The 19,124-nt window shown below is 42.1% G+C and overlaps 2 protein-coding genes across 3 annotated transcripts in view; one reads left to right on the plus strand and one right to left on the minus strand.

Annotated features, from left to right (window-relative positions):
- RB195_018210 (uncharacterized protein) lies at positions 1-815 on the minus strand (the record flags this gene model as incomplete). Its single annotated transcript, XM_064185548.1, has 2 exons — positions 1-535; positions 706-815. The coding sequence occupies 2 exons, from the start codon at positions 813-815 to the stop codon at positions 1-3; spliced, it is 645 nt and encodes a 214-aa protein (XP_064041429.1).
- The window catches only part of RB195_018211 (uncharacterized protein), a gene marked incomplete at both ends in the record, with an annotated part of 27,947 nt that continues 9,543 nt past the window's right edge, over positions 721-19,124 (plus strand). The window contains 8 exons of one of the 2 annotated variants that reach the window (XM_064185549.1): positions 721-790; positions 4,489-4,603; positions 5,606-5,709; positions 6,310-6,414; positions 12,692-12,774; positions 16,441-16,547; positions 16,601-16,727; positions 16,832-16,897. In XM_064185549.1, the coding sequence (XP_064041430.1) occupies positions 721-790; positions 4,489-4,603; positions 5,606-5,709; positions 6,310-6,414; positions 12,692-12,774; positions 16,441-16,547; positions 16,601-16,727; positions 16,832-16,897 (777 nt within the window). Of the gene's footprint in view, positions 791-4,488; positions 4,604-5,605; positions 5,710-6,309; positions 6,415-12,691; positions 12,775-16,440; positions 16,548-16,600; positions 16,728-16,831; positions 16,898-19,124 lie in introns of those variants that run through there. The other variant, XM_064185550.1, reaches the window with a different exon arrangement.

The raw sequence follows: 19,124 nt of genomic DNA on the forward strand, positions 1-19,124 counted from the left end.
CTAACGTTGCGAAGAGGTCCCAGTTGATGACAGTCCTAGAATTTCTTCTCTGAACTTGGCGGTTTTCTCTGCTCTCTTTGTGAAGGAAAATCTTCCTCGGAGGAGGCGATGGTCCGATCCCGTATAGAGCTTTGGTAAAACAGCGACGTCCGTCAGGCAGAACCTTTTATTGACGATGATGTGGTCTACTTCATTACGGTACCCTCCACCGGGTGACTCCCACGTCCAGCGTAGAGAGGAGGGCTTCTGGAATTGCGAGTTCCCATGGGTGGTCTTAGTCGTCATGATGAACTCGGAGAGCCTCTCCCCCTGGTCATTCCATTGTAGGGCGTGGGTCCCGATGTGAAGTTCCTCCGGCGTTCTTCTTGGGACAACTTTGGCGTTTAAATCGCTAATTATGACCTTGTAGACGGCATATTCTTCTCGGTAGAACTTCTCCAGGTCCATATAGAAAGCTTCGACTTCTTCTTCTTCGTAGCTTGATGTTGGAGCGTAAGCGACGAAGATAGTCAAAGCTGGTGTTGGACCACATCTTCTCAACACAGACGTCCGATTCGGGTCGTAAGTTGTTCGAAAGAGTCAATGTTCTTTGCCGTTCTCGTGTTGACGAGGACGCCAACTCCACCACCACCTCTACTGTCGCATGTTCCTAAGAACAGTTCTTCTCCAGTTTCATATACGGCGTTAAGAGGGTGACGTCGTCACGTCTCGGTCAGTCCAATGACGTCGTACTTGATCTTCTTAGCTTGCATCATCAGATCTTCGATGGCCGCTTCCGATGCAAGCGTACGTGCGTCATAAGTACAGATCGTCATCCTAGTCTTTTTCCGTTTCAGTAGCCTACATGACTCCTGCAACCCCGTCCTATCTGACGCTACCGTACCAGGCTTTCCTCCGGAATCAGGAGACTCTTTTCTATTACTGTGTTTTGCATAAAAATTTTAAAACCTATGGGCAGGTTGCAAGCCTCTAGTCCCATGAGTTTTTGGGAGAACTTCCGTTCTCCCGGAGTGGACATGTGGAACTTATTTGTTGGAGGCGATTCCAAACCGCCTCCCTTGCACCTCCCAGTCACTTGATTGCGGGCTTTTGGCCGGACCGACGTGCTGGATACAAGGATGTCATGGGTCAGTCCTGGCTCAGCAGAAACAGGGAGTCCATCCCCTGAATCCACCTGGGTCTCTGGGCAAGCATAAGGTCGCTTTTGGTTCGCGATTAACCCCCTATCCGCCACCCGGGACGCGCCACGTAGCCTCGCGACTAACCGGCTGTGATCCCTCTAGTGAGGGAGATCCGTGGAAGGAAACCATTATGTGCAAAATTTCTCCTTTCCGAACTCAAAATTTAGACCGGGCAAATCCAAAAAGAGTCGCAAAATTTTTATTTTTTTAGTTTTTTTTAAATTTTAGGGCAAGTCTTCTCTAATAAACTTTCTAAAATTTTTCCTTCTTCCTCCTATTACGAAGTTGTTCGCGATCTCCCAGTCCGCTCAGAGATGCGCCGAGAATCTGAGCTTTTTTTTGGTTATTTTGGTCATTAGACTCCAAAATATCCACTTTTAAACAGCTGAAAATGAAAAAAAATGAATATAATTGAGATTTTCATCTCTTAGAAGTGGTTTCAGTTTTTTAACTTTAGCGAAAATTTGCGAACTTTTGCGGAATGTGTGTATGTGTATGTATGTGTATATGTGTATGTGTACGTATGTGTGTATGTGTGTGTTTGTGTATGTGTGTATATGTGTGTATGTGTGTGCATGATTCCACCTCGTGTCTATTTCCTTGCACGTTTCCCTCAGCTTGGTAACCTTCCAGAGAAGGTGGAAACACGAATGAAACTAGCCCCTTAAATAGAAACCAACAGCTTACGTGATGTGGCGTGGAACGTTATCTTTATCAGTACGATGATGTCGTTATTGTGAAAACATCATTTTCTGATAACTGTTGGGGAAAAGCAAGAAGAAAACCCACACTTAGAGTAATGCTTTCAAATTGTGTCTGTATTATGTTGGTATCGAAGGAGTGTTTGAATGTTTGGATGTTTGAAAAGTTTGAATATTTTTTTAAATGTGGAAATGATGTGTTTAGAATGAAAACTATGAAATCTTTCGCGTGAATTCATAACAAAAAGAAGTAGGCGTTGTTAGAAAAGCACAATTCTAGTTTTGCCAAAAATGCCACTACTATTAATTTTCATTTATCAATGATGGCAAGCAAACAGAATACCACAGAAAACATGAAGTCCGGCCTTAGCCGGACGTTAAGACTGGTACTTTATAATTTATGTAACTAAGAGAAAAGAAAGATATAGAGTTGAAAATTACTAATGCTCTAACTTCACCACACTCTTCATACAGTCTTATTGGGAGCGAATAGCTAAGTCGTATCATGTACTTCGAACGTTAAAAAAGAACCGAAAATTCCCGGGAAAATGGCTTTTCCGCAATTCGCATTTGACAGTTAAGAACGGTTTTGTGCTCTTTGAGCATAGATGCGATAGTCGGAGCCAGTGCTCCGATTATCTTTCACTTTTGGACGGCTTCGAAGAGACCTCCTTCAATTTTCGAAGAGATCCTCATCGCTTGAGCTGCATTTTTTGAGCTAGACCCCTTTTACTTGAAGAGACTCTGGCTCCTCCCTAAGTCTAGGAGCGATTTTGCGCCCTAGTGTGCAATTCAAGTGCAGTTTGATTAGAGCAGTCTTGAGTCTCCCCAAAACTACCTTCTACCCGTCAAAGTATGATCTCAAACAACAAATAAAATCTCTGAGGTTTTCAAATTCCAATCAAGATAATGATATTCTTTGAAGCTTCAGAACAATTCCGTTTTCACCATCTACACAAACTGGAAGGATTGCAAATAATTATTTCGCTCGCCAGGCTTATTTAAAGGCATCACCCCACGAATCTGAGGTGGTGCAGATTTCAGGTGGAGTATTCGTATAAGGGATGGGAGACTACGGAGAGGGAGGTGATTTCGTCCATTTCTTCCTAATTGCCGTAAAAAAACGGCCCGGAAGATGCGGCACCGCACAAGGCTGGCGCGCTCCAGTCGAACTCCCTGTGCAAAAAAGTGCGCCAAAACGCCTGAAGCTGTACCTTCTGGGCCGTTTTCTACGGCAATTAGGAAGCAATGGACGGAATCACCCACCTCTCCGTAGTCTCCCATCCCGCACACGAATACTCCACCTGAAATCCGTATCACCTCAGATTCGTGGGGTGATGCCTTTAAGACCAGCCGAGGAAGGGGAATGGCCAAAGAACATGGCAGAAGGATTTGCTGACAACATTTACTGCGATGCAGCGCAATTATCGCTGTCCGTAACCACAAAGGATATATTGTGAAAAACGGGTATGGGTTTCTTCTCTACACCTCGTTCGTTGTTCCTAGATATTGAGATTTTTCTACAATTGCGTTTGTGAAGAATGCTGTTCATGTGCAGTCACACAAAAAATATGAGGCAGAAATATCTACAAAGTAAGATCTCCGAATCATTTGAAGGGAGCATATCACGATTTTGACGTGTGCGGAGCCCAACGTAAAGTACTCTTGTGCGCGTTTCGCATGCAAGTGCGAGGGGAACGGTAAAGAGGGTCCAGGCAAATTCTCCGCGAATGCTTCCGAGACATTACGTGTCCAGTGGATATGCCACTGGATACGCTAACATACTTCGATGAGGTCACGCTCCAGTCGCTTATGGAGACGCAGACCACCGTCTTCTGGCAACAGAGACGCAAATAACTACACACTTATAAAGACCGAATAAATTGAAGAACAATATAGTTAGAGGTACATGCCATTTTCTTAGGTATTCTAATAATAGAATGGGAGCGAGTTTTGCTTAGATCTTACCTTTAGGAAGCCTAGACATCTGGTTAAATTAAATCTTTTCTTATAAGAGGTCGGAGATCAGATGGCCTATCTGTCCGGCAATAAATTAGACTATAAAAAAGCTTGGAACTTAGAGATAACGATAAGCCTCATTCTTGTTACTTTTCAAAGCTGGATTGTTCCGTTTTTACCGAAAATTTTCATATACTTAATTTTGAGCTATTAGATGCACCTTCCTCTTTTATCTTACGCGAGAATTTCTCTTGGTAGACGAGCAGAGTTAGCTATTTAAGTACCAACGAAGGTAAATCTCTTTCTCGCACCATCGCTAATTGCTCTGCCAAGGGACGATCGGGACATGCTCGAAAATCTGCCGGGACCCTCTTTACACGCACCTAATTTCCGAATTTTTCTTCCTCTAAGATATTTTTTTGTTCTTGTTTCGTGTGCTTCTGCATGACTGGGATCGTGCAGTTGCAGCAAAATCATTTTCATTAGTTTTTCTAAGATTTTATCTTCTTAGTATATTTGGGGTTAGATCTCTGCTCTTTTTCTTTCGTGGAATTATACCTGAATGAATAGCATTTTTCGTAGTCTTGACTTGATCGAATCGTGCAAAAATATACAAAAAAACTAGAATCAATTTTTGAATGGTATAGAGTTTACCGATGTTGTGGTATTGATAATATGTCCTATCAAAGAAAAAGAGTCGTTGGCCGCTTCGGCACAGAAATTAGGGTCGAAGCAGAAGGATATGAAGCTCGGTGCAGTTGCGTAAGTTGCTGCGCTCGAAAGGGCGCGGTGAAGCTATCTGTAGGGATCGAGGTGGGATCATCGCGAACTACAACAGAGTGCTGCGCCGAACTTCGTGACATTTTGACCCAAATATAAAACTCTATGACGACACACACCCTTCTGCTCTTCCGACTGTACTTAGAGAGTTGTAAAACCTACACTGCTCTAAAGAATTCTCTCCTCGAGCTCTCGCTTGGTAGAAAGAAGCGGCTTATGAAAACTAGGAAAATATTGTCGTTAAATCTACAAACAGAGAAAAAAAAGTTGAGCACAAGTCAGTGCAGCCGTAGTGTGCACTAATATATAAGACTCACATTGAATCGTTGATTAAATAAAAGTGTCGGCCCAGGACGAATTGTACTGCTTTTGCGGCGCGGTTGCGTTCGAAGTCGGGTGCTAGACTCACCTGATCGGAGCGCAATCAGATCAAATCGTTTAGAGGCAGCATATCACGAAATTGATAGTATGGAAATCACAGGGGACCCGTAAAGTTCGAATTGTAGATCACGGAAACCAGAATGGCTTCGCTCAATTTCCGTTAATCGTTGTTAATCACGGCGTGGAAGACGGCGATCTTTCCTGTGAGGTAAGCTGAAACGCACAATTCTTGTGCATGCGCTACGTCCACGAGCGAGCGGTCGAGGATCAATGAGGTTTTCTCGCCAGCCTAGTCAGGTAAAATCAGCGAGTAGGGTGCTGAGGAGACCGGAAGGTGTATAAGGGGACGTGTTCTAACTTTCTTCGTAGGAACAAATGCTGTTCCCACGCCGTTTTCTTTTTACGACGATAGGAAAGCCACGCAGGATTTCGTGATCTACAACTCTGACCCTACGGGTTCCCTTGGGTTTCCGTTCCATGTCAATTTTGTGATACGCTGCCTTTGTCTCTACCATAAAAGTCATTAGCAATTGTTTGTTTACGACATAAGACCTCGTTTCGTGACACAATTTTATTTTTCTATTTTTTCCTGATTTCTTTAAGCACAATGGATGCCTCTGTTTCAGAAATGGGGGAATATGGTTGCAATGTTTGCAATGAGGAATATTCTGGACTGGAAGAAAGAAGAACCCCGAGAGTACTTACAGGTCTATAACATTTTTTCTAGTAAAAAGTTCATTTCGTTAAATTCTAAGAGCAACTACTGGTATATGAGGAAATTCTATTTATAGATATAGAGGCTGAAGCATTTCTTTGGCAAAGCTGCAAAATGTACTGACGTAAGACAGTAGAAGTCTCTTATGCGTTGGATCACCGTCGCTTGAGTTGCCTATACAGTCGGTGATGTACGCTTTTCCCAGCAGCCGCGACCTTTCCGCTATTACTCGCACTCATTGAAGCATAGTCCCTCCACAGACGAGTCAAAATGACATGACTTTTGCGACCACGTAAGGCTGCCGAGGCACCGGCTGCAGAGTTCGCAGCCTCTGCGGTTTGGTCGCTATTGAGCGCATGATTGCGAACGCTCAACAACCATCAAACAAACCACAGACCCTCGCAGCTGTGAACTCTGCGGGCAGCCTAAGCGGCTGCGCTCGAAGTGGTGCACATAAATTCAATCCCGGTTGAAGCTAGCCGAAAGTCCCACCACCAGCACAGACTCCTATGCAACTACAGCACAGGTCATATTGTTTTGATCAGACGTTGATCCTGGTGTTCTTGCGTGCTCTACTGTATTTTCTTTTAAGGATGCGGGCACACTATTTGCCAAGGATGTGCGCAGTCGATCTGTAGACCAGGAGTTTCTTACATTGTTTGCCCTTTTGACCGTGTTAGCACTCCAGTTACTGGAGGTGAGCATTATTTTAAATCTCTTCGATGTAAAGATGCAGTGATAAGGTTTATTTTTACCATTTTGTTTCTTCGGAAAATCATATGTGTTTCTAAAAAATTGTTGTAAAATAATTGGAAAATTACTTTTAATTCTATTGTTGTGTGGTTTTAATTCTTTTGTCCTTCTTGTTGGTTCCTTATGGCGACAGTCAGAGTCGAACATATTCTGGCGGCATGACTTTATTCTCCTGTGATCCCACTCCTGTCGATGGGAAAGCTGAATATAGCGCGTTACGCTGGCGCAATACATTCGACACCGACTTCGAGAAAAAGCCTGTGGCGCTCACTGATTTATCCGAGGAGTCAAAAACAATAAGATCTTTTCACTCTATCACTTCACTTCTTATTTTCATGCAGATCCGTGTCTGTAAAATAACTACATCTGTACCAGCTGAACCTTTCGGTTCATTTTTGAATAGCCTAGATGTGTAGCATTGCAAGTTGGCTGACTCCGTCTTGTTAGATTTTAACATAAAACGCTAATTTGTCCGACCCTGTCCGCCTGAAGCGAATTCCCAAGTACCCTCAAAGATTGTGCGCGCCTGAAGCTTTGATATGCTGTTCCACTGTGTAGCTTGCTTTGCTGCTCACTCTCGCAATATATCTGATGGAGTGTGCAATTAATTCTGCGAGCAACATTTGTCGGACAAATAGCATGTTCGGATACGCTGGGGGGGGGGGGGGAATGACGAAGGGTGAAGAAGAACTGTATCTATTGCCCAAAGCGATCATCGAGTCTCTCTTCCCATGTTACATATGGAATACGACCGAACCTGACTCTTGTTGTTTGCATTTTCGCTACAAATCTAACAGTAAATGTCTTTAAAATGCGACGAAAAATTGCTTGAGCAGATATATGAGAATGCTGATTGCAGATCTAGGCAGTGATCGGTATTATTGATATCCATCTGCGTTTCCTAGAGGGGAGGCACTAACTTGCAACGTGAGGTTTTTACATATGTTAATCACAGTTTTTGCAGATACCGAGAGATTTTCGAATTTCTAAAGGTAATCTGTGATTTGGTTGAACATCATGGTCACCTTTGCTCCCGCTGCTTTTCAATTGATAGAGCGGGCACCAGCAATTCCTCCATTAGTCCGTATCGCTGCCAGATGTTGCCTGTGGTTTTTCCGCGAGGGACACGATGAGCATCAAATTTTTCTTCAAAGGGCCTATTGAAGAAGTCTGACCATCAGGTCAGGGGTGGTCTTAGAGTGTATCGCGTAGAACTTAGTTGCTCACTGCTCTAGTCCAACGGTTGTCGTTTGAACGCAAATCACATATTAGGCCCACCTTATTTTACTTTACTTGGTAAATGCAAGGGCTAATCTTCGATAGCTGACGTAGGATATTGTAGTAGGATATAACTTCGAATCCCGCCCCTCACTTGCTTCGATTACACGCTCAATGACGCTCACGGCATTTTATCCTGCTTGCGAACTGCTCATATCTCTGAAGCATAGGCCAAAGCAGGAAGTACTGTGGTGTTGAAGAGGTGAACTCGGAGCCTGGCGTTCCTAGTCTTCTTCACTACATCTTCGATGCTCTTATACGCTCTCCAAACTGCTCGCTTTCTCCTGCTACTTGTTACCCGACCCAGATAAACGTAATTGGTGCATTCGGTAACCACCGACCATCAAGCCTCACCCCCCTCGTCCCAGTCCAGTTTTCGCATTGCCTTCTCGAGAATGACCGTGAATATTTTAGGTGAGGTTGTATCGCCTTCTCGCGCCCCTCTCTTCACATCGATTGGTCCAGCTGAAGACTGGTTTTTTTGCACGTTTCATCAAATTCGGCCAGCATCCGTTCCGCCTGATTAATGCTCGATGTTATTAGAACAATGTCACCAGCGAAACGGTAGTGACATCGTTCTAGCAACATCCAGCATGCATCGAAGGTGGTATAGCTGCCGAAAATCAACTTCACTTCCATGACGTCCCATTCCAGTTTTCGCATTGCGTTCTCAAGGGTGGCTATGAAAAATTTAGGTGAGATTGTATCACCCTCTCGGACCTCTCTCTTCACGTCACTGATGATATTCTTGTAGAACGGCGAAATTTTGGACGTGAAGTTGCTATACAACTCACGGAGTATTTTTATTTATGGATTAAAGACGCCTTGGTTGTCCAAGGCCTCCATGACCGCTTCGATGTCAACTGAATCGAAGACTTTCTTCAAATCGATGAAAATGGGACGTAGCGGCATTTTGTACTCTCGCGATAGTTCTAGAGTTTTGAAACGGTGTGCATGTGGTCAATTGTACCTAACGCTTTTCGAAACCCTGCTCGCTGGGATGGCTGTCCTTCATCTAATGTTTTTTCTATCTTGTTCTAGAGCTGATACGTCTAGAGCTGACGTATCAGCTCTAGATTTCTCGTAGACGGGCGTCTCTTGGTGGTTTTGAAACTCTTCGCTTTTATCGTACAGTCGTGAGAATGTTCTACAAGCCGTTCATATGTCGATGTATATCGATGTTATCCATGACGGTGTCTTCCCAAAACCCGACAAACGAAGCGAAATGCTCCCAGTCGATGATGGTTCTGGGAGTTAGCTTAGTGAACTCCGATACTTCTTCTTTTCTTCGTGTAAATCTTCCTCGAAGGAGGTGGTCTGATGCCGTACAAAACTTTGGTGCAACAGCAACATCCGTTAGGCAAAACCTTTCATTGACAATGATGTGGTCAATTTCAATATGATATCCTCCACCGGATGACTCTCACGTCCAGCGTAGAGAGAATGGCTTCTGGAATTCCAAGTTCCCATGGATGGCCTAAGTCGTCATGATAAACTCTGAAAGCTTCTCTCCCTGCTCATTCCATTGAAGGCCGTGGGTTCCGAAGTTCTTGGGGCGTTCTTCTGGGGCCAATTTTGGCGCTGAAATAACAAATTATGACCTTGGGGAGGTATCATCTTCTCTGTAAAACTTTTCCAGGTCCATATAAAAATCTTCGACTATTTCTTCTTCATAGCTTGGTGTTGAAGCGTAAGCGACGAAAATGGCCAAAGCTGGCATTGAACCACCTCTTCTCATCCATAAACGTCCTATTCTGGTTGTAAGTTGTTCGAAAGAATCGATGTTCGTTGTCATATTCGTGTTGACGATGACACCTATTTGCTGTCGCATGCTCCTAAGAACAGTTCTTCTCCAGTGTCATACACGACGCTAAGTGGGTGCCGTCGTCTCGTCTCGGTCAGTCCGATAGCGTCGTACTTAATCTTCCCAGCTTGCATAATGAGATCTTCAATGGCCGCATCCGATGCAAGCGTACCGTCATGAACTAAAACCACCAAAACCCTCTGGAAAAAAAACTAGTCCTTTTCTTTTTCGATAGCGTGCATGACTCCTGCAACCCCGTCTTTTCTGGCGTTACCATACCAGATTTTTTCCCGGGATCAGAAAACTCTTTTCTATTACTGTGTCTTGTATATAAATTCAGAACACATAGTCAAGTTGCAGGCCTCTAGTTCCATGAGTTTTGGAGAGAACATTGCGTTCTCCCGGAGTGTTCTGATAGAACTTGTTTGTTGTAGGCGACTCCAAACTGCCTCCCTTGCATCTCCCATTCACTTGATTGTAGGTTTTTGGCCTGATCAACGTTTGGATAGTATTATGAACCGATCCTTGCACAGCAGAACCAGGGAATCCATCTCCGGAATCCACCTGCGTCTCAGGGTAGGTACGAGGTCGCTTTTGGTCTACGATTAGCCCCCTATCCTTTAGCCTTCATGACTCCTGCAACAAGTTGTTATATAATTCACGAAATATCTGTACATATCGGGTAGGGATGCTTCAATTGTCCAACGCTTCCATGACGCATCAACAGATCTGAAGGCGTTCTTCAAGACGGGGAAGACACAGCGGCATCTTCTACTTTCGCGATACTATGAGTTTCGAAACGTGTGTGGACAATCGTGCTGAATCCTTTTCGAAAACCTACTTGCTCGCACGGCTATCCTATCATGTAATGATGTTTCTATCTTGTTTAGGATTACTCTTGTGAATACTTTGTGAATTACAGACAATAAACAAACTAGGCGGCAGTTACCGATGTCATGTTGATCTCACTTTTTACACAGTAGCGCGGTTTTGCCCGTTTTCCATTGACTAGGAACCCTGGTTTCGGGAATGTAACGAGCGAAGAGCCTCACTTGTGTGTTGATGACGACTGATGGTTTATTTTGCTGGTGTTAGAAATGATCTTGTCTGAACCTGGTGAAGTGCGATACTTCACCTGGGGGGAATTCGGACTTCAGAAGCGAGGTTCTCTTGGGTTACCTGAGCATCTTATTTCAGATGTTGGGGAGGCAGGTGGTGTCGATAAAGAGCACTCATCTTTGTATTGCAAAGTCTCGACGGATATAGGGAATGTTCTTTCTCACCTCTGAATCCAATACTGCTGCTCTTCTCTCTTTGGGGTCTTCTTTTATCGCCTCTGTGCAACGTCTAGCGAGCTCGAGCGTAGGTTCATTGTTGACTGCAGCTCCTGCAGCTCCACGCTGACGTATTAGCTCAAGCATTTCCAGAGGGTTTTGGTGGTTTTCTTCGCTTTCCTTATACAGTCGTGAGGATGATCTACGAGCCGGTCCGTCGTCGAGACTGTCCATTGCAATATTTGCAAAAGCTGACTAACAAAACGAAGAGATCCCCGTTGATGATGGTCTTTCTTTCACGTCGCTCTTTGAATTTTGCAACTTTCTCTCCTTTTCGTGTGAAGGAAAATCTTCCTCGAAGGAACCGATGCTCCAATCCGGTATAGAATTTTGGTACAACAGCGGCGTCCATCAAGCAAAGCCTTTTTCTGACGATGATGTGGTCTATTTCGTCATGCTGCCCTCCGGTTTACACATAGAAAGTAGAGCTTAGGAAATTGAGAATTCCCACAGATGGTTTTTTGTCGCCGCGATAAACTACCCTTGTTTGTTCCACTGTAGACCGTGGTTCTCGATGCGAAGTTATTCACGCGTTCTCCTGGGCAATTTTGGAATTGAAACCACTAACAGTGACTTTATAGAAGACACTACCTTCTCTGTGGAACTCCTTTAAGTCCTTACTGATACCTTCTACTTCTCCGTTGATTTATGATAGAGTGTAAGCAACGAACATGGTCAAAGCTGGCGGTATAGGTGCGATAGTCGGACCCGATGCTCCGTCTCCCTTCACTTCTGAACGGTTGAAGGAAAGAACCTCTCCACTTTCGGATAGTTGGTGAACGGATCTCCATCACTTGAATTGCACCTCATGAGCTAGACCCCTTCACTTGAAGTGAGTCCAGCCCCTCCCTACTGCATCTGTGGCTGGCGTTAAACGATATCTTCTCATTAGCTGACTCCTGATTCGGGTTGTAAATTGTTGGAAAGAGTCGATATTCATTGTCGTGTTGGCGAGAACGCCGACTCCGACAGTTTCTCCACTGTATATGGAACTAGAAAAAAAAACTATTTCCAAAAACAGTCCTACTCCAAGGTCATATATTTCGTTCAGTGTCGTCTCGTCTCGGTCAGTGCGATAACGTCGTACTTAATCTTGCAGGGTTGCATCATCAAATTTCCAATGGCTGCTTCCGATGCCAGAGTACGTGCATTGTATGTGCAGATCATTATCCTACTCCTTTTCCGTTTCATTAGCCTGAATGGCTCTTCCTTCCCGTCTCTCCAGACGTTGCTGTTCCTGGTATTTCTCCAAAGTCACGAAATACTTTGGTATTGCTGTTTCTTATTTTAATTTTAAAACGCGTGGGCAAGTTGCAGGGCGTTAGTCTCACAGTTTTTTTTTGTGAAAACGTCGCATCTTTCCGGAGTGGACAAATGGAGAATGTTTGTGGGGGGCGACTCCAAACCCTTGCACCTACCACTCGCTTGATTGAAGCTTTTGGCCGAGCCAGTGGTTGGGATGCAAGGGTATTATTGGTCAGTCCTAGCACAGCAGAAATAGGGAGTCCGTCTCTTGAATCCACCTGCGTTTATGGGCGAGCACGAAGTCGTTTTTGGTCCGCGATTAGCCTCCTATCTGCCACCTGGAAACGCTTAGCGACTAACCGGCTGTTATTCCTCTAGTGAAGGAGATCCATAGATTTGGTTGGTATAATTCTTCCAACTCCTGCGCTCTCACACAAGTACTAATTCATTATTGTTTTAGAAAGGCAATACTACCGATGTACGTTAAAGAATACAAATAGCTTATATCCTCAAACTGACTATACTTCACCAAATTTCATCGCAATATGAACCATTTGAAGGAGATGTGCGACTTCTGAAGAAGAATTTTGCGCTGCTGGAGCTCATTGAAAGGATCCAACAGTCTTGCAATGAGGGAGAGAAGGTTGGTTATGTCTTGCTTTTACTTCTTCCCTCGGCTTGTTAATTTCTGATAAGCTGTGGAATGCCCTTCCGCTAAAAGTTGCGGACAATTATATCGATAAGTGTTCTAGTAGTTCTCTTCTTTCTCGCAAGGTACATTGAATTTTATGAAAAATTCGGATATAGATATCATCCCAAGGACCCCGCAATAAATTCTGCAACCGTTGACACATGCAGGAGGTATTTTCATTAGACCTATTTTCTGTCCTAACAATTTTTTTCGTGCAGTTACCATGACTATCATTATAGCATTATAGCAGAAGGAGACCTATGTTAAAGGAAGTTTCCAATCGAAGAAATGTCGCGATTTCACGTAAGACAGTAACCATCAGTATTGAGTATTAGTGTACCATCAGTATAGCAGCTCATTTGAATGTTCTGCTGTTCTGTTCTGATATTTGTTACTAGTAAGTTGTCATACATCGCATGATGGTGAGTTTTAGATGAATTGCGCTGGGTTAGACTTGATATCTTACCAAACTTCTTTTCTTAAAAAAAACTTTGTTGCTACTCCAGTTGTTCTACTCCAGCAGCTTTAAAAAACCCTTTATTTGGTTGAAAGAAGACTAAGTGGGACGCTGCTTACAAGTAAAGCATCTTCCTGATAACTACAACTTTGTGAACGTGGCAGTTCTCAACGAAATTATCGCTGTTATGCAAGAAGGCAGGTGTTCCTGGGTTGTCCGGAACGATGTTACCGATTTTGTTTTCTACGTTTTTACTTTTTAGTAAGTAGTAAATGATTTTTACTTAGAGTTTTACGTATCGTCTGAAGGCATGAATTCTGTAGATCTCAATATATTTGGAAAATAATGTATGCATTCAAAGTGAACAATTGCAGTTTCGAGGCTGTATTCTTTTATCAGTTCGAATTGCCACCCAAGAATACGGAAGAACCGGCGAAAGGTGGGCCAAAAGAACATTGGTCAAAAAGGATATAAAACGTCCTCGAAGGATCCTAACGAGATGCTTTGTTGTCTTTTTAGCACAGTTTGGAACAGCCTAGTGCTCAACTAGTTACGTAGGAAGGATTTGTATCTCGTCAACGTCACTTATGAACTGAGCTTACGAACTTTTTGATGACGATTGCGAAGGAGAGAAGCGATTGGAGATAAAGCTGGGGCTCGTACGATCAATGAAGACGTATCTTTTCAATGATTGATGCACAACGAGGCTTAATGAATCAAAAATACCGTCATTGCTTTTGGTTCGATATGGTTAAAGGCATCACCCCACGAATCTGAGGTGGTACGGATTTCAGGTGGAGTATTCGTATACGGGGTGGGAGACTATGGCGGGAGGGGTGATTCCGTCCATTTCTTCCGTTCATTCGAAGGCCAGGTCGTTGAGATCACCTGCACAATCAAAGCCAAACCTTCAACTACATTTCATTCCCCGCTTTTGAACCTCCAACAACATGTGTGGTGATGCCTGCCATTCTAATTTTTCATCCCTATGGTTCGCTTCACTAGCTGAAACTGGGATATTGGTTTGTGAGATAATGACTACCCTACAAGTTACAGCTGGGAGTAAGTTGATTAACAGTTGGACCAGGCTACAATCCACCCTTTGACCCATTGGGTGCCTTGCCACGATTGGGGAGCCAACAACAAGATGGAGAACAAGTATGTAGGACACTGACCAACACTTATAAGAAAAGTAAGGCATGTTTGTCCGAGACCTCGCGCAACCGGCCTCTCTTAAAGGCATCACCCCACGAATCTGAGGTGGTACGGATTTCAGGTGGAGTATTCGTATACGGGGTGGGAGACTATGGCGGGAGGGGTGATTCCGTCCATTTCTTCCTAATTGCCGTAAAAAACGGCCCGGAAGATACGGCTTCATTCGTTTTGGCGCACCATTGTGTACAAGAGGTTCGATTGGAGCGCGCCAGTCTTGTGCGGCGCCGCATCTTCCGGGCCGTTTTTTTACGGCAATTAGCAAGAAATGGACGGAATCACCTCCTTCTCCGTAGTCTCCCATGCCGTATACGAATACTCCACCTGAAATCTGCACCACCTCAGATTCGTGGTATGCTGCCTTTAAGCTGGAGCAGCGAATTACTACATTGAAGTACGAGTAATATCCTTAATTCGCAAGGACTAATCCAAGGCAATGTTTCAAGTTGACCTACGTACAACTGTTTGCTAGCTCGCAGAAGCAAGTAAGAGCAAGTAATGCTGCAGTGCTTAGTCATCTGAAGTCAATGTTTGGAAGTAGAACGATTTCAAATGACAAATGAGTGCCGTACAAGTTAATCAGAAAAGTCGAACTTTTGAGATGTCATTACCACTTATTTTGCACATTAAAAACTAGCAGCTTCTCGATTGGGTTGGGAAGAGCAACCAAAAGTAGATTCTCTGCGATAATCGACGATGACTGACTAAGTGGTTGAATCGCCATGAAGCTCCACGATCCTTCTTAAGGCCCAAATTGATACGACCCAACTCAGCTTTCTGGACCGGGGTGAATCCATCGAGGCAAAGAGATATACTGCTAGCAAACTGAGAAAGTGAATTGTAAGCTTCAGTCTGTTACCGACTTGATTAAGGGAAAGGATCCAAACGCTGTGTACGAAAACCTCTGGCCATGTGCATCTAACGCTGCAAGAGTTGTACTAACTTGGACACGTAACCACCATGTACCATGCTCTCTAGTCCTGTGGCTCACACGCTTCATCTCACCAGATCTGTCGCTGACCTGTTCGATTGAGAAGGAGCCACGTAATAAGAAGATTTCTCTTTACTCCAAATACTCATATTTTAATTACGAAGAGATTTCAGGAAGAAACAGTGATTCACAGAAATTGCTCCTCGACGCTCTCTCCTATTCACGTAGTTGTGGTAGCAGTGCCCAAATAACTTTACGGTGGCCAAGATCGTGAAGGTTTTTTGGCAACAGCAAATGTTGTGGACAATTCGCGAGCGGCGACATTGGCGTATGCTTTCAGGCATTGCGCAGAGTCATTATTCAAATCAGCATTGTGTCCAGAACGGGGTTGGTCTTCGAACGATATTTCTCTCGATAGGAAGTGCTGTTACCAAGGATGAAACGTGGGCTGAGGGTTGATGTCCTCTTTGAACACAGAGCAGATGTTGCCAGTGGAGGTTGTTGTACCTTGCGGCTTTACACTGATAGGTGCGCTAATATATACTTCAAAGTAAATCTAAAACTCTGTATCACATCAGCAATAAGGACTATAATTATTGAGGCGTCTGTACAACTTCCGAAAGAAGTAAAAAAATCTACTTAGTTTCGTGACTACCTCTACTGAATTCGTCACCCCTAAATCTGCAGATTGTTACGCTGCTGCACCAAGTAATCACGGGCCTCTCATCGCTTTCTTCGTAGTGATATTTGCTGTACGAAGAAAGCGATGAGAGGCCCGTGTACCCTGCCATATTTTTCTATTATCTGTTAACTCTTCGAGTAACTATATTGACTTTGTCTGTGGCATCTCAAATAAGTATACTTTAGAAGTTTCTCACGCACTGTGCTGGATGAAAATAAGGCAACACTGACATTTTTCATGCCATTGAGCATGTTGACTACTAAGTGGCCATTCCTAACTAGGATAAAAAAAAAAAAAATTAATTATTGCATTTCATTCTCAGCTCACCATATTTAGGTTGACCGTTACGCTCGTGATCGTCTACTAGGAATAGACTGTGATGAAGATCCTTGTCACACTGCGGTACTTTTCTGCACTGTTTGTGAAAGCCATTTGTGCGAAAGGTAAATCAAGCCTTCTCACTCTCACGTATACTCTATTTTCTATGATCTTGAAGGTGTGCGGATAGCTCACATGACACCAACGTTCTCTCAAAGCATCGACGGATCCCGCTTAGCGAGAAACCAGCATCCACCGCCAGTTGTCGTGTTCACAACTCCTATCCTATAGAATTTGTTTGCAAGGTAATAGTCTCCGTGTACGGTTTATCAGTTATCAACCAGACCTTGTTATCTCTAAGGTTCTTTTCTTTTAGATCTTTGTTTTCAGCATATTGTGTATATTTCAGGAAGAAAACTGCAGTAATAAAAATGGCTTGATGTGTATTTTCTGCAGAGACTACGGATTGCACAAAGTTTGTTGTTCTTTAAGAATTTTACTGAATTTTATGTGTCCAAGACTGAGGGTTTAGAAATGATTTCTATTATAAAAGTGTTTATGAAGGAGATTGTGCAGCTAATGCTTAACGATTGTCCCTATTTTTACTTTCATTACTTAGCTATCGATATGGAGTTAAAGGAGTCTTTTTACATATATTTTTGTTGTACTTATACTATTGTTTTCTTTTTTTTTTTTTTTTTCTTCTTAATAATAAAATTTTGTTAATTTTTTTTTTTATTTTTTAATTTTTAAAATTTAAAATTTGAAATATTTAAAAATTTTTTTTTTTTTTTATTTTTTTTTTTTTTTTTTTTTTTTTTTTTTTTTTTATTTTTTTTTTTTTTTTTTTATTTTTTTTTTTTTTTTTTAAGTGTTTTTTTTTTTTTTTTTGTTTTGTTTTTTTTTTTTTTTATTTTTTTTTTTTTTTTTTTTTTTTTTTTTTTGTTTTTTTTTTTTTTGTTTTTTTTTTTTTTTTTTATTTTTTTTTTTTTTCCCTTTTAACCCCTCATTGTGTAAAATTTTTAAAAACCCCCCCCCCATTTTTGTGGGGTTTTGTTTTTTTTTTGGGGTTTGGGGGGGGGGTGGGGGGGGGGGTGTTTTTTTTTTTTTTTTTTTTTTTTTTTTTAAAAAAATAATTATTTTTTTTTTTTTTTTTTTTTTTTTTTTTTTTTTTTTTTTTTTTTGGTTTGGGTTGGGCGGGTCTGGGGCTCCCCCCCCCTTTCTTTTTTTTTTTTTTTTTTATTAAGAAAAAATTGAATTTATTTTTTTTTTTTCTCTTTTTTTTTCTTTTTTTTTTATATTCCCCCTCCTTTATCTTCCCCCCCCTTTTTTTTTGGGGGTTTTTTTTAAAAAATTTTTTTGGGGGGAGTGGGTGGGCCGGTTCGGCCCCCCGCTTTTTTCCGGCGTTTTTTTGTTTTTTTTTTTTGGGGGGGGGGGGATTTTTTCAAACCTTCCCCCCCCCCCTCTTGGGTTTTTAAGGAAAAGTTTTTTTTAATTTTTTTTTTTTTTTTTTTTTTTTTTTTTTTTTAAATTAAAATTTTTTAAATTTTTTTTTTCTTAATAGGGAGGGGGGTTTGGGGGGAAAAAAATTGTAGGGTTTTTTTGTCCCCCCCCCCCCAATTTGTTTTTTAAAGGGGCGGTTGGGGGGGCCAGGGGTTTTTTTTTTTTTTTTTTTTTTTTTTTCCCCCCCCCCCCCCCCTAATTTTTTTTTTTTTTTTTTTTTTTTTGGGTTTGTTGGTGGGGGGGGTAAAAAAAAAAAAAAAAAAAAAAAGGAAAAGAAGGAAAAAAAAAAAAAAAAAGGGGGGGGGTTGGAAAGAGAAAAAAAAAATTTAAAAAAAATTAAAGGGGAAAAAAAAGAAGAAGGTTTGGGGGGAAAAAATTTTCAAAAAAAAAAATAAAAAAGGTTAAAAAAGGAAACCTTTTTGTTGGAAGACGTAGGTTTGTGATTGGAAAAAATTATATAGAATTATAGATATTTGTATTTATATAGAGTATCTAATGCACATATATCAAACATGCATACACATATACACATCATACCCATCCGTACAAATACACATACAACACACAAACATCGACATACACGATATGCACATTTACTATGAAACACATAGTAAAAATATATTTTAAAAAAAAAATAAAGGGGTCCGTTCCTCACAAATTCTCACTGCATATACAATAAAAAACATACACATGCACATACACATATACACATATACACATACGCATACACACATACGCACACACATATACACATACGTACATACACATATGCACATATACACATGCATACACATATACACATACATACACATATACACATACACACATATGCACATATACACATACATACACATATGAACATACACATATACACACACACATACACACATACGCACACACATACACACATACGCACACACATACACACATACACGCATACACGCGTGACAGAATAAGCCCGTTATTATGTATCATGATGATCATGATATGCGTGTCAAACACGTAAATTATGATCATCATGATCATGTTATATAATAACGGGCTTATTCCGTCATGTGTGTGTATGTGTGTGAGAGAGAGAGTCATGAAATTCAAAAAGGGGGTGCGACGGGTCCACCGGCGTCGATTTGTATATAGTAACGGGCTTATTCTGTCACGTGTGTGTGTGTGCCAGTCACGGAATTCGACAGGGAAGTGCG

The sequence above is a fragment of the Necator americanus genome, chromosome II, assembly GCF_031761385.1.
Source record: "Necator americanus strain Aroian chromosome II, whole genome shotgun sequence".
NCBI lineage: Eukaryota > Metazoa > Nematoda > Chromadorea > Rhabditida > Ancylostomatidae > Necator > Necator americanus.